This window comes from Thermobia domestica, chromosome 3 (genome assembly GCF_964235325.1).
Source record: "Thermobia domestica chromosome 3, izTheDome1.hap1.1, whole genome shotgun sequence".
NCBI lineage: Eukaryota > Metazoa > Arthropoda > Insecta > Zygentoma > Lepismatidae > Thermobia > Thermobia domestica.
In genome coordinates, this window is record NC_137456.1 from 251,969,754 (window position 1) to 251,984,233 (window position 14,480).

Below are 14,480 nucleotides of genomic sequence, written 5' to 3' on the forward strand. Positions count from 1 at the left end.
TTTGCTTATTTTTGGGTTAAACAACGGATGAATTTTATTTACCCCACGCCTAAATTCCCTTACTACCAATCATCTTACTCCACGTACATAACTTCTACGCAAGTGGAATTTTCATCTCTGTGACAGGACACGCTGCCCCATCATCATTTGTATACGTGTTGTTTTCGTAGTTTTGTGTTTCGCTCACTTCGAGCGGTGTGACTGAGCGCTCCGCTCAGTTACCTTCTGAACACCACTGTTGTCTAAACTTCACTGGCAACATTGTCAACACATGATCAGGGAACAGCATTGTGAATCGACAGCAAGTGGGCAGGTTGAAGGAGAATAATAAAAGAAGAATGCAACTATGAAGAATCATTTGTAAGTGAATTAATAGAACAAGAATTGTTAAAGGACTTGTTTTGTTTTAACCTGTCGGTAAAGATAAGAAAATTGAATGTGCTCGAAAATAACAAGTAAGCCATATTCGTGAAGAAGCCAGCCACTGCAAGTAAACATCGCATGTCACGTACTAATGTCAACGAAAAGAATTAAAACAAGTGATATGTGTATACGGTATACGACACACTAAAGCATGCTTAGCATTCGTAACATTATAGAATTCTTTTGATATTACCGTAAAAACATATGCGAATTTAAAAGGTAAATTACAATATTGACACATTATTTATGTAAGCCGATATAATATTATTCATTTCAAATACCTCACTCATAACCTAATCTATTTTATTGGATACTGCATATCAGTGCTACAAAAAGTAAATATAAAGTTTCTTGCGCCAGTCAATATTAGTAGAGGTTGATAATTTGTATACACTCTAAAGGATCAGTAAATATAGAACGTCGTACATATAATGAGCGCACAATATGAACGCATTACTTTGCATTGAATTCTTTTAACCTTAAGCTCAAGATTGAAACATATACCCATAAAAAGCGCTTGAAAGAAAATCAATCTATATTTGATATAGGCCTATATAATAGCGGAATATTACTTCAAATTATAGCTATAAAAGTATCTAACAACCTCTGTATTAATATAACATCGTTACATAACTGTATTATTTCTGAAAACTGTGCTAGCTAACATATTTATCTGTGAAGAATGTTTAAAGTATCAGTACTAAGTTAAATTCAATTTAAATAAAAGTTCGCCAGCCGCGACTATCAAGTGTCAGTTAGTTAGTCACTTTGCATTCAAATTAGTATTTCACTAGTGAATCATCTGTTCGGACAAAGACAGAACTGAAGATAGAAACAATTATATCAAGTGGCAAGTATAATATAATAGTTCATTGCATCCGTAAAAAGGAAATAATTAAAAATAATAAATGAATAATAAATACAAATATAAATAAGAGATCAAACTTCTTTCTAGACATTTGAAATAATATAATTTGCTACTGTCGTCTGGACTTTAATTTACTCTGAAAAGACTTTTAGAAATGTAGTAGAGAAACCTTATTGCATGTATTATTATTATTTTTGTTGCATATAGTATTTTGTGTGTTTCATTGTTCTAAATATCATGCTTCTTTTAATTACTTATCAATCTCAGTTTTATGTTGAACGGTATCAATAATTAAAGTGAGTGACGTTACCAAGTCATTATTGAAGCGACTATTTACATCAAAAAATTGTTTATTTGTGGCAAGTATTATCTGTTTTGTATATGAATGCTATTTTGTGATAGAATGTGGTATTATAGAAACAAATATAGTAAATAAATACGTATGGTTTTTAATAACAAGTTTACGCAATTGTATTCTGAGAATTCTGAGTCTAGATTGCATCATCTCTCTACGTCCACGCTACGTTTTACAACTTCGTGAATAACATCAGTGTGGAGAGTTATATTGAAGGCTCGAATGGTAAGTTGTCTATTACGACCCAAGAGTGTTGTAGTATTAATATTAGTATTCTTATTTGAGTTCATTATTTCTTGATACACTGTTTTCGGAGCGTGCGCTCCTGCTACCAAGATTCCGGATAACGGGAGGTTATTAAAATTTTGTTTCATATTTTAATCACTAATACCCTCCACCGTTACCGTCACCGTTACATTTTAGATTATGAGACTCAGACGCTTGTGAAAAATATTTGCAATCAAGAGTGTGAATTTCGTGGGCCGCTAGTTGTGTAGTTTACTTCGTCGTAAAAAAAGTGAACATGGGTGGAAATCGGCGTAATCGACAAAGAGACAGTGCAAGTGCGAGTGCATCTGGTGGTGCGGTCATGTCAGACTCAGACAAAGTAGTGTGTTGTGAGGATCCAGCTAGAGATGAGTATCATGTACAATGTTGTCTGTGTGATCGCTGGTATCACCGCGTGTGTAGTCAAATAACAGAGGAAGAATGGCATGCTCAAAATGAACTCGAGGATGATGCACCCATTGAAGCATTATGGAAGTGCGGACAGGGCAAACCACATAAGATGATAGAGAAAGGAGAACGATGTCTGTCTTTGTATGCGATGGAGCAGATGCTTATCCGTATGTTTGAGAAGTATAATGAAAAGGGACAATGTGAGTTGAGATAAAAAATCAAGGAAGATTTTCAGATGGAGATGAATGTTATTCAAGGGGATTTACGGGATAGTAGAGAGCAATTGGATAACAAGATTGAAGAAGTTAGCAAGAAGTGTGACAGGACGAGCGCTTCGTTAACTCATCAGGTAAATGAATTATCACGAAAGATGGACGGAACCCAGCAGGAGATTTAAGATTTGAAGAATACTGTCTGTAAACTAGAGGGAGTGGCAATACTAACAGAGAAAACGGTGAGTCAGCAATTTGAAGAAGTAAATAGAAGAATCGATCAGGTATCGAAGAGCTGTGTGGCAGGCAGAGTTGGCAAGGTAATTTACTTGTTACGTATTTTACGTAAATTACGCGTAATTTACTAGTAATATACGTCATGTAGAAAACCAGTTTTATACGCAGACGTAGAAAACTATATTTCTTTCATTAAAACTAAGATAATTTTGAATAGTCGGTTATATTGTAAGCTTAGTTTTCTTATTTAAGCATTAAAACATTATTATCTTCTAAACATTATATTTAAAAGTAATGATTTCATGCCAAATCATAGTAATAAAACATAATTTTGGATAGCCTCTACTACTTTCCACCTATTAGCGCACACACAAGCACAACCACCCAACATATAAGCACACACATTAAAAATATGTGTAGGTTCGGATATGTTTGAAAGTATCAAGTAACCTTTTGATTATAACAATTTATTGTTATACCTTTGCAGCTTTTAATATAAAACGCGAAACTTTTCAGTATACTTTGAAACTTCTATTAGAAAAGAAAGAGAGATTGACTGTTAGGCTCATTTCACCTTCATATTACACACTAAAACACACATAACTGATACGAAAAATACTGATCAGAATATTGAAATAATGAAATTTTAGAATAAACTGATTTGTTTTTCTTTCACGTCTCAACGATACTATATATACCACTTCACTTAGCACTGGGACATATTGAATTTTCGATGTAAAAGTTATTAGATTCTCATTTTAAACACACAAAACTGAAAAAAATATAAAAGCACCCAACAGAACATTATACTAAATTTTTCGGAATGAACTCATTTATTTTGCTCTTTTCTTCCAAGTCCAACAACACTAAATATATTACTTCCCTTAGCACTTGACTATCATTCAAACATTTAATGTAGACATTTTTCATGCTCATAATAAATTGACAAAACTGAAGAAAATACTCAACAGAATATTGAACTACTTGTTTCTTCGTTTTTTTTTTGTGTGTGTGTGTGTCGAAAGAAACAATTTGTCCTTCTTCCTAGTTCGAATACTGAATATGTTTCACTTGGTTCCAATAAAACTGCGTATATCATTTCATTTAAAACTTAGCTATTATTTTAATTCTAAAAAACAAGTTACATGCCATTTCCATTATAGTTTAGTACAATTCGAACACAATACTCTTAATCACACTAATATTCATAACTTGAGTGGTCTTGTAATTTGAGGGTGTAGTATATTTGAAGTAGTTTCTTCGAACGTTCGAAGCTGAGCCGGTTTCTTGTGACGTTATGGACAAAGGACCAATTTGAGAAAAAGTCTTTCAATTTGCGCTGAAGATGCTAGGATGTTCAGTAACTTCATAGCAAATTCCGACAACTCCTTATGTTGCCGAGTAGCGAAATACCAGAATGTGCGTGGTGTTGTAATTCCCTTCTTCATAAGTTCTTCAAAATTTCCACATTTTCCCCGATATTGCTGGTAGCTAGTTATTCCTGAAGGGCCGAGGTTTTCCAACAGAAACTCCTCTACTTGTTCGTGGTGCTTTTCTCAGACATTGCAGAAAGTCGTCACAAATGGAGACCACGAAGGCTTACCATTGTTGTTATATTGCACAATAGTTTCTTCCATGGCTTCTCTGGCATAAAACTTTTCTCGATTACAGAGGGTTTAAAACATGAAACTTGATGAAATGGGTTTTGAACAGTCACGCATGCAAACCGTATTATACAATGCTACTTTACAAAGCCAATACAAAATTCCCAGTTTATGCTTACTGATTAAGTTTTGCAAAATCCAGCTAGATTCCATACAATTTTAGGAAGAATTTTTTAAAGCTCAGCGCGTAGAACGTTTTCTTTTAATTTGTAGACCTGTTGTTAATTTTTTACGTACTTTACGTATTTTACGTAAATTAAGCGTTTTTACGCGTATTTTACACGTCACGTAGAAAACCTTTTTTTACGCGTAATTACCCAACCCTGGTGTCAGGTATGGCACAATGTCAGGACAGGATGCAGGATGAGATTGCAGATGTGAAGCATGAGGTGTTACAGATGACTACGGCACAGATAGAAGATCGTTTGGGCAAAGAAGAGTTAAAAGTCATGCAGAAGACTGATGAATGTAGAAAGGTGATGGAAGAGGTTTCTGGAAGAATCATTAGAGCCAACGCGGTGATAAATAATCAACTGCAAGACTGTCACGCGGAAGAGAGTCAGTCGAAGGCTGTCATGTGGCAAAACACTTCGGAACTGTGGAAAGTACAAGAAAAGTTGGCTTGTCAGGAGGTAGCAATCGCGTCACTTCAACAAAGGATCGAGGAGGAATGGCGAAGACATAGTTCAGGCGTAGAAGAGGAAACAGACGTGAAGCGGCCATACAATCTTGCTCAATCTCCAAGTTTAGATGGAAGGCGCAATAGAAATGATTCCTGGGGTACCTGCTGTGGAAGAAGTGCCCTCAATAGTACGGTGGCTTCTCAGGAGCAAGGAAACTGAGGTGCACCCAAGTTATCGAAGAAGACGAAGGAGACGGATCAAGACCAGTTCGTCTGATGAAAGCGGGTATTCAGAAGAAGATGGATGGACCCCGAAGACGGAAAGAAGAAGGAACCGACAAAGAAGACAGCTTCCTTCTAATGGCAACGAGAATGGAAACGCCAGAAGACTAACGAACCGTCGCGGAGCCTATTCGAAAGCAGCTCAGGACTACAGGGAGGAAATGGAAAAGGAAGAAGACGAAGAGGAACTGAAATTGCGATTGACGGATATAAAATCGTTCACGCACTATCCACCAGAGAGAGGTGATTTGTCAGCTCAAGCATTTATCATACAGTTTGAACGAGAGTGTGCTCTAATGGGTGTGCGACCTAGACAGGCGCTTAAGGTATTACCGTTCGTACTAAGAGACGCAGTGCTATCATGGTATTATTCGAATGTGAACAAATTCCTCACGTGTGCCGACTTCAAGCAAATGTTCTTAAGACATTATCATTCCGAAGACGTGACATTTGCTAGGCTAACGCGCCTTAAGACTGTACCATTCAACCCTAAGGTTGATGGGAGTGTTGAACGTTTTGTTACAAATAGATTCTGTCAGATTAGGGACTTGGATTCACAGAGCAGTGAAGCCCAGATTTGCAACACTATCATAACTTTACTACCAATTCAGTATCAGAGACAGTTGGTTTCATCACGAGGCCAGGAGTTAGCAGAAATTCTTGAAACAGTCCGACGACTTGAACTGATTCACGACACATGGGAAGCAAGAGGGAAGACAGGAAGAGATGGCGCTAGAAGATGGGAGGACGGTGAAGAGGTGATTACTCGTAAAGCTAAAGTAGGAGCTATATCGAAGGACCAGGAGGATAACAAGACAGAGCCTGCGAACACAAGAAAAGAATGACCGTACGAAGCACAAGATGGTGCACGAGGACGCGGGAACTATTGACGCGGCAGACGAGGTGGTCGTGGACGTTCTTGGAGGGGAAGTAGAAGGCCAGGAAGGAAATGGTACACACACGAAGAATATGAAAGGGATGACCCGAGATCCTCCCAAGAGGATATTCAACACCGTTGGGATCCTCGGGGAAGTCCAGATTCAAAAAACTAAATGAAGTATCCACCTCGCGGGTCGGAGGTAGGTACGATTTGTGTTGTGAGAAGACCCATGAGAAAAGTGTAAGTGAAGATATACCTGAGGAAGTGTATAGTGGTGTATATAGTCCTTTCTGTGTACGTGAGTTTGAGTGTAGGAATGAGGTAAATATTTTTCGAGTTAAATTTCAATGTATATCTGGACAAGATTGAGAGTATAAAACAGATTGTGAGAATATTGATGACGTGAAGACTGACTTTGAACGACTAAAAGAATGGTCTGGTATCATACGAGTAAGTGTGTTGGATGAAGTTGTGCAAGCACTTGTTGATAGCGGTGCGGAGGTGACGTTGTGTAGTCTAGAGTTGTGGAGAAAGGTTACGAAGATTATATCACATTCGAAATTGAAACCAGCACCCCACGTAGTTCTTGTCGATTATAGTGGAACCAGGAAGAAAATGGTGAAAGGAGAAGTATATCTTCCTGTGACAATTAAGGGAATACAAACGGATGTTCGAGCTTTTGTGGTCGACGGGCTCAACCAAGATCTTCTACTGGGTCGTGATTACATGAGCAAGTTTCAAGTCAGAATGAATTTTGGAAATGGTATGGTAACCATTCAAACTGGGGAACAAGAAGTCGTAGTACCCATGGTTCAAGCGAAGGAGGAAGAAAATACGACATGTAATAATATGATTAATGAGTTGAGTGTGGATTACCATCAACCTGTAAATGTCGTAGAAGTATGGAGTGAATGCGAATGCCATCCAGAGGAAGTATGCAGCTCACAGGTATGTGGATGCGATCATGAAGATCTGAAAGAAGTTCTAATTCAGTGGAACAGCGTATTGATGCAACAAGAAGATTCGTATGATGAAGCTAGGTCAAGGCAAAGAGATGATTGCAACCTGAGACGAATTACGCTGGCACAAATAAAGGATCAAGCTCTTGTGAAATCTTTGTATGACCCACTTGTTCAGGAGATTCAATGTTCGGCTTGCTGTCCAAAGAGAGTGGAAGTCATGGAACTCAGGGAGAAAGAGACTGAAAAGAGTCTGTACGCTACCCCAGAAGAAGTGAGAGAAGTGGTGGAGAAAACTCCTATTGCTCCGGAACACAAGAAAATGTTGTTCAATGTGCTGATGAAGAGGAGAAAAGTTTTCGTCCATTTCCCAGGAAACTGTAACAAGTTTAAGTATACAATCCAGGTTACCACTGAAGATCCAATTGTGAAACGATCTTACCCAATTCCACTGTGTTATCGAGATAAGGCGAGGGAGCAGATCCAAAAATGGTTGCGTCAAGGTATCATTGAGCCTGCAGTGTCAAAACATCACCATCCCCTGGTAATAGTCAGAAAGAAGAGCTCAGATGAGGTTAGAGTCTGTCTTGATCTGGTCCAACTTAATAAATTCGTATCTTTGACAAATCTGAAGGTCGAACGCCTCGATGATCTCTTTGCAGGATTTAATGGGATGACCTGTGCAACGTCCCTTGATTTAATGCATTCCTACTGCCAGATCGAGTTAACTGAAGACTGTAGGGATCTTGTAGCATTCTTTTTTGAAGGTCAGATGTATCGGCATTGCAGAGTACCCTTTGGTTACAAGAATGGTGGAGCTTGTTTAATGGCTGCGTTGCAAAGAGTGTTGGGAGTTGCTATTCTTGAAAAGATCTTACTGTATATAGATGATATTTTAATTCCCGGGACTGATCCAGTAGCTCATATTGAGTTGTTAGATCAAGTATTGTATAAGTTGGAGGAAGTAAATATGACAGTCAATTTAAAGAAATGCACATTTATGGTATCTGAGGCAAATTTAAGAATAAGAATAAGAATTATTTATTGTCGTTAAACAACATGATGTTGTAATAGACAACGTCAAAATTTAAGTTTGCGTACATATAATATTTACAATTTTAATTAATCAATACAATATTTTATATTTTACCTAGTACTACTTTTCTATTCTAATACTGAAATTTCTTCCGTAAATTCTGAAATACTATATATACACTTTTCCAAGAGCCACTTTTTACAAAAACATTTAAAATTTTTAATCTTCATTTCTCTCACTCTAGGTGGCAATAGATTATACAATTTCATCCCTATATATTTATAACTATTTTGAGTTTTGCACAGCCGTACATGGGGAATATTTATTTCATTTTTGCGCCTTGTATTGTGTGAGTGAACACTACTTCGAGTAACATAATTTGTACAGTTTTCTTTGATATAAATAAGGCACGATAATATGTACATGGACGGGATGGTCATTATTTCAAAATCTTTGAAAAAATGTCTACATGATTCTCTCTCTGGAATTCCTGTTATCGTTCTTATCGCTCTTTTTTGCCACTTAAATACTGTTTGTGCTCCGGAAGAATTACCCCATAATAGTATGCCATACGACAGATGAGAGTGAAAGAAAGCATAATATGCAGTGATTAATAGACTTTTACTTACAGATATTTTCAATTTACGTAACACATATACTGCCCTTGATAATTTTTTACAAAGTTGCATAGTATGCACATTCCAGTTTAATTTCGTATCTAAGTATATCCCTAATAGATTAACTGAGGAGCATTCTTTTGTATCAGTTGTGGAGCTGCTGAGATGAAAGTATAACTTATCTGTTTTAGAATGGTTCAAATTTAATTTATTGTGAAACAGCCAATCAGTAGATTTATCTATTGCTTTATTATTTTTCGTGTGTATTGCGTTTATATTATTATCTTTCGTTATAAATGTAGTGTCATCGGCATACATAACAGTGGTTTCTAATAAGTAGTCAGGTAAATCGTTAATGTATACCAGAAATAGAAAAGGTCCAATGACACTTCCCTGTGGCACTCCTGTTAATATTTCAAGTACGTTTGACTGTTTATTTTGTACACACACAATTTGTTTTCTACTTTCTAGATAAGACCTGATCAATAAGAGCTCAGTTCCTCTGATCCCATAATACTGTAATTTCTGAATCAATATTTCATGTGAAACAGTATCAAAAGCCTTACTTAAATCTCATAATGTTGCGCAAGCGAATGAATTGTTTTCAAAGGCATCAATTACCTCAGATACAACTTTTTCAACAGCTTTAGTTGTGGACATACCTTTCCGAAACCCATATTGTGCACAGTTAATGAGATTGTTATTTTCAAAGTACAGAGTTAGTTGTTCTTTCATGCAATGTTCAATAATTTTTGATACAATTGGTACGAGAGATACTGGTCTGTGGTTGCTGGGACAGTTTTTGTCCCCTTTTTTATGTATGGGAATAGTAACCGCAATCTTAAGACAATCTGGGAACACTCCTTCTACTAGTATCTTAGGTTTTGTGGTAACACCGGTAGGAATAGCGAAAAATCCAGAGTACGTGGATATAGTTAAATCATTGCCAAGGCCAACAACTATAAAAACATTACAAAGGACCTTAGGATTTTTTCAGTGGTGCTCCAAGTTTATAAATGATTTTGCTCGTAAGTCAGCACCTTTATACCAGCTGCTTAAACAAGGAAAGAAATGGACCTGGTTGCCTGAACATGCGAATTGTTTCGAGAAATAAAACATGAGATCTGTAAAAACATACTTTTGGTGCATCCAGATATGTCAAAAGACTTCATTATCATAGTCGACGGCTCAACTATTGGGACTGCTGCTATTTTGACACAAGATTATGAAGATGGGAAACGAGTTATTGGTTTCACTGGACACATACTTAAGCTTTGCGAATCTCGTTATACCATTACCGAAATAGAGATTTTGGGTGTTGTGAAAGCTATAAGAAAATGGCGTAATATATTGATAGGGCATCATGTGATCGTACAAACTGACCATCAAGCTTTGGTGCATTTTAAGAGCATAAAATTTTGGAATACCAGGCTGTATCGGTGGTGTATTAAAATGCAAGATGTAGAGTTGGAAATCCAATACATACCTGGAGTAACCAATGTAGCAGCGGATGCTTTGTCTCGTAGTACCGTATGCCAATCACCTAGAATTGTTACAATTTTGAATTTTCATGTACTTCAAGGAGATTTAGCAAATATGACCAGTGAAGATTGGAAGCAATACCAGCTTGAAGATCCACAATTAATGAAGTATATTGATGCTCTGGAGCAAGATCAAACCAATGTGCCACAAATAAGTTGGGGTAAATCAGTACGGCTGTATTATAAGACCCAACAAGGTGTGCTGTTAAAACGTGATTTTCATTTGAAAGATAAATGGAGGATAGTTGTACCCAAAAGTTTAGTAAAGAGAGTACTGAGATGTTACCATGATGACAGGGGTCATTTTGGATATGCGAAAACACACACGATGCTTCTAGAAAATTTCGTTTTGGAAGACATGTATACTGATGTGCGACAATACATCCGCAATTGTGTATTGTGTATGAGACACAAAGCTGATCCTCATCCTCTCTGAAGGAAGTTACAGTCGGTCACCGTTTCGAGAGCCCGAGAGTTACTATCAGTTGATGTGGTAGAGAAGCTTCCAACCAGCAAGTCAAACATGTCATATGTATGCACGTGCATGGATGTGTTTACCAGACATCTAGTAGCGTACCCAATGAGACGAGCTACAACTGCTGCAATTCTGATGTGCCTGGATTTGTATTTTATGCATTTAGGTATTCCGGACGCCATTATATATGCCAACGGTCCATGTTTTGTATCTAGTAAGTTCTTAGGATCAATGGCTAGTAAAGGAGTTAAAGTGTATCACACCACACCATACCATCCTCAAGCAAATCCCGTGGAGAGGATGTATAGAGAAATGAATAGGCTCTGGAGGTTGTATTGTGCTGGACAACATGTGGATTGGAGTATGCACTTGCGGAATATCGTTATGTTACTGAATTATACTATTGTGGAGAATCTGAACGTTGCTCCTGTCCAAGCACATCTAAACGTGAAAGATGTAACGCCTGTGATGAAACGACTGTTCCAAGAGGAGACTGATGAAGACGGGAATTCGTGGGACAACCGGCTACTTATGATTGCACACCGTAAGAAATCTCAGATGGCGAAGAAGAATCAACGTAGAAACGAAAAAATGACATCGGATCGGCATGCTAATGTAGGCGATCTTATATTCCTCAGGGCACATCTCATCAGTGATGCAGCAGCACAGCAGATATAAAAGATGTTCGATCTGTACTCAGGACAGTACTTATGTGTTCGTAAGCCAACTCTTAAGGTTGTGGAGCTGATTGATCCGAACAATGGGAAATCGATAGGACACCGATCCGAACACCAGTGTAAATTGTGGAAGCACACTAAAGAATAATATTGGAAATGGCGGAAGAAGGCAGAGGAGAATTGTGCCAGTCAACTTTTGAAGGACTTGCCTGATGAATACTGCGAATAGATTGCGGGTTGTACATGTTTCGAAATATTGTGTATATATGTATATGTCAGGTTTCATTTGTTTGTGAATTATCTTGTTCTTATAAGTATCTGTGGAACTAAGTGAAAGTTAATCTGTGAATGCTTAGTGACGGCGCAGGGATCAACCTATTCGGACGCCATATGTGACAGGACACGCTGCCCCATCATCATTTGTATACGTGTTGTTTTCGTAGTTTTGTGTTTCGCTCACTTCGAGCGGTGTGACTGAGCGCTCCGCTCAGTTACCTTCTGAACACCACTGTTGTCTAAACTTCACTTGCAACATTGTCAACACATGATCAGGGAGCAGCATTGTGAATCGACAGCAAGTGGGCAGGTTGAAGGAGAATAATAAAAGAAGAATGCAACTATGAAGAATTATTTGTAAGTGAATTAATAGAACAAGAATTGTTAAAGGACTTGTTTTGTTTTAACCTGTCGGTAAAGGTAAGAAAATTGAATGTGCTCGAAAATAACAAGTAAGCCATATTCGTGAAGAAGCCAGCCACTGCAAGTAAACATCGCATGTCACGTACTAATGTCAACGAAAAGAAATAAAACAAGTGATATGTGTATACGGTATACGACACACTAAAGCATGCTTAGCATTCGTAACATTATAGAATTCTTTTGATATTACCGTAAAAACATATGCGCATTTAAAAGGTAAATTACAATATTGATACATTATTTATGTAAGCCGATATAATATTATTCATTTCAAATACCTCACTCATAACCTAATCTATTTTATTGGATACTGCATATCAGTGCTACAAAAAGTAAATATAAAGTTTCTTGCGCCAGTCAATATTAGTAGAGGTTGATAATTTGTATACACTCTAAAGGATCAGTAAATATAGAACGTCGTACATATAATGAGCGCACAATATGAACGCATTACTTTGCATTGAATTCTTTTAACCTTAAGCTCAAGATTGAAACATATACCCATAAAAAGCGCTTGAAAGAAAATCAATCTATATTTGATATAGGCCTATATAATAGCGGAATATTACTTCAAATTATAGCTATAAAAATATCTAACAACCACTGTATTAATATAACATCGTTACATAACTGTATTATTTCTGAAAACTGTGCTAGCTAACATATTTACCTGTGAAGAATGTTTAAAGTATCAATACTAAGTTAAATTCAATTTAAATAAAAGTTCGCCAGCCGCGACTATCAAGTGTCAGTTAGTTAGTCACTTTGCATTCAAATTAGTATTTCACTAGTGAATCATCTGTTCGGACAAAGACAGAACTGAAGATAGAAACAATTATATCAAGTGGCAAGTATAATATAATAGTTCATTGCATCCGTAAAAAGGAAATAATTAAAAATAATAAATGAATAATAAATACAAATATAAATAAGAGATCAAACTTCTTTCTAGACATTTGAAATAATATAATTTGCTACTGTCGTCTGGACTTTAATTTACTCTGAAAAGACTTTTAGAAATGTAGTAGAGAAACCTTATTGCATGTATTATTATTATTTTTGTTGCATATAGTATTTTGTGTGTTTCATTGTTCTAAATATCATGCTTCTTTTAATTACTTATCAATCTCAGTTTTATGTTGAACGGTATCAATAATTAAAGTGAGTGACGTTACCAAGTCATTATTGAAGCGACTATTTACGTCAAAAGATTGTTTATTTGTGGCAAGTATTATCTGTTGTGTATATGAATGCTATTTTGTGATAGAATGTGGTATTATAGAAACAAATATAGTAAATAAATACGTATGGTTTTTAATAACAAGTTTACGCAATTGTATTCTGAGAATTCTGAGTCTAGATTGCATCATCTCTCTACGTCCACGCTACGTCTTACAACTTCGTGAATAACATCAGTGTGGAGAGTTATATTGAAGGCTCGAATGGTAAGTTGTCTATTACGACCCAAGAGTGTTGTAGTATTAATATTAGTATTCTTATTTGAGTTCACTATTTCTTGATACACTGTTTTCGGAGCGTGCGCTCCTGCTACCGAGATTCCGGATAACTGGAGGTTATTAAATTTTTTTTTCATATTTTAATCACTAATACCCTCCACCGTTACCGTCATCGTTACATCTCTCTCGGCTTACTGGCTACGCAACGTTCCCCACTCCATAACAATGCATCTATGGAAGGAAGGATTATATTAACCAACATAATTCAGAAGCTGTACTTATTTACACGGATGCCTCTAAACAGGTAAAGGTCGGACGAATAAGATGGGCATTGGTTTTCATTTACTTCATTAAAATCTGAGCTTTACTCAGACACTGCCTGGCTACACGTCAATCAACATGGCTGAAGCGCTCGCCATACGAGCCGAATAGCAACATGTGTTATGCTTCAAACCACCTGTTGCCTGTATTTGTAGTGATAGAGTGTTCTTCGTCGTCTTCCTCCTACAGTACAACCTGTTTATTCCAACAGGATTCTGGTAAGTATTCAATAACAGGTACGTTAAATCCAACGCAAAGGATTGTTCGTTTTTGTCTCTGCACACAAACAGATATTTGGTAATTGTGAGGCTAACCGAGTGTGTAAACAAGGAGCCCTTTTATCGCCCATCACAGTGAAGTTACCGGCTACTTCATTCATCCCAACTCTTGGCACTCAACAGTTAATTGAATGGCAGACTATCAACACCAGGCTCGAGGTGGACCAGGTAAACATTACTGGCGAACAGAACCTAACTC

The 14,480-nt window shown here is 37.0% G+C and overlaps 2 protein-coding genes across 4 annotated transcripts in view; both read left to right on the forward strand.

Moving 5' to 3' along the window:
• The first annotated feature begins 278 nt into the window (after positions 1-278).
• Positions 279-14,480, forward strand: part of LOC145681017 (uncharacterized) — a 60,992-nt gene continuing 46,790 nt past the window's right edge. Inside the window, exon 1 of one of the 3 annotated variants that reach the window (XM_081752301.1) lies at positions 279-360. Coding sequence is in view for 1 of the 3 variants with exons in the window: in XM_081752297.1 (XP_081608423.1) it covers positions 14,119-14,221 (103 nt within the window). In the remaining 2 variants the exon portion in view is untranslated. Of the gene's footprint in view, positions 361-12,076; positions 12,160-14,080; positions 14,222-14,480 lie in introns of those variants that run through there. The other 2 variants (XM_081752302.1, XM_081752297.1) reach the window with 2 other exon arrangements.
• On the forward strand, positions 10,898-11,527 carry LOC145682195 (uncharacterized). The gene has a single exon (XM_081753779.1). It carries the CDS (start codon positions 10,898-10,900, stop codon positions 11,525-11,527), a length of 630 nt encoding a protein of 209 aa, XP_081609905.1.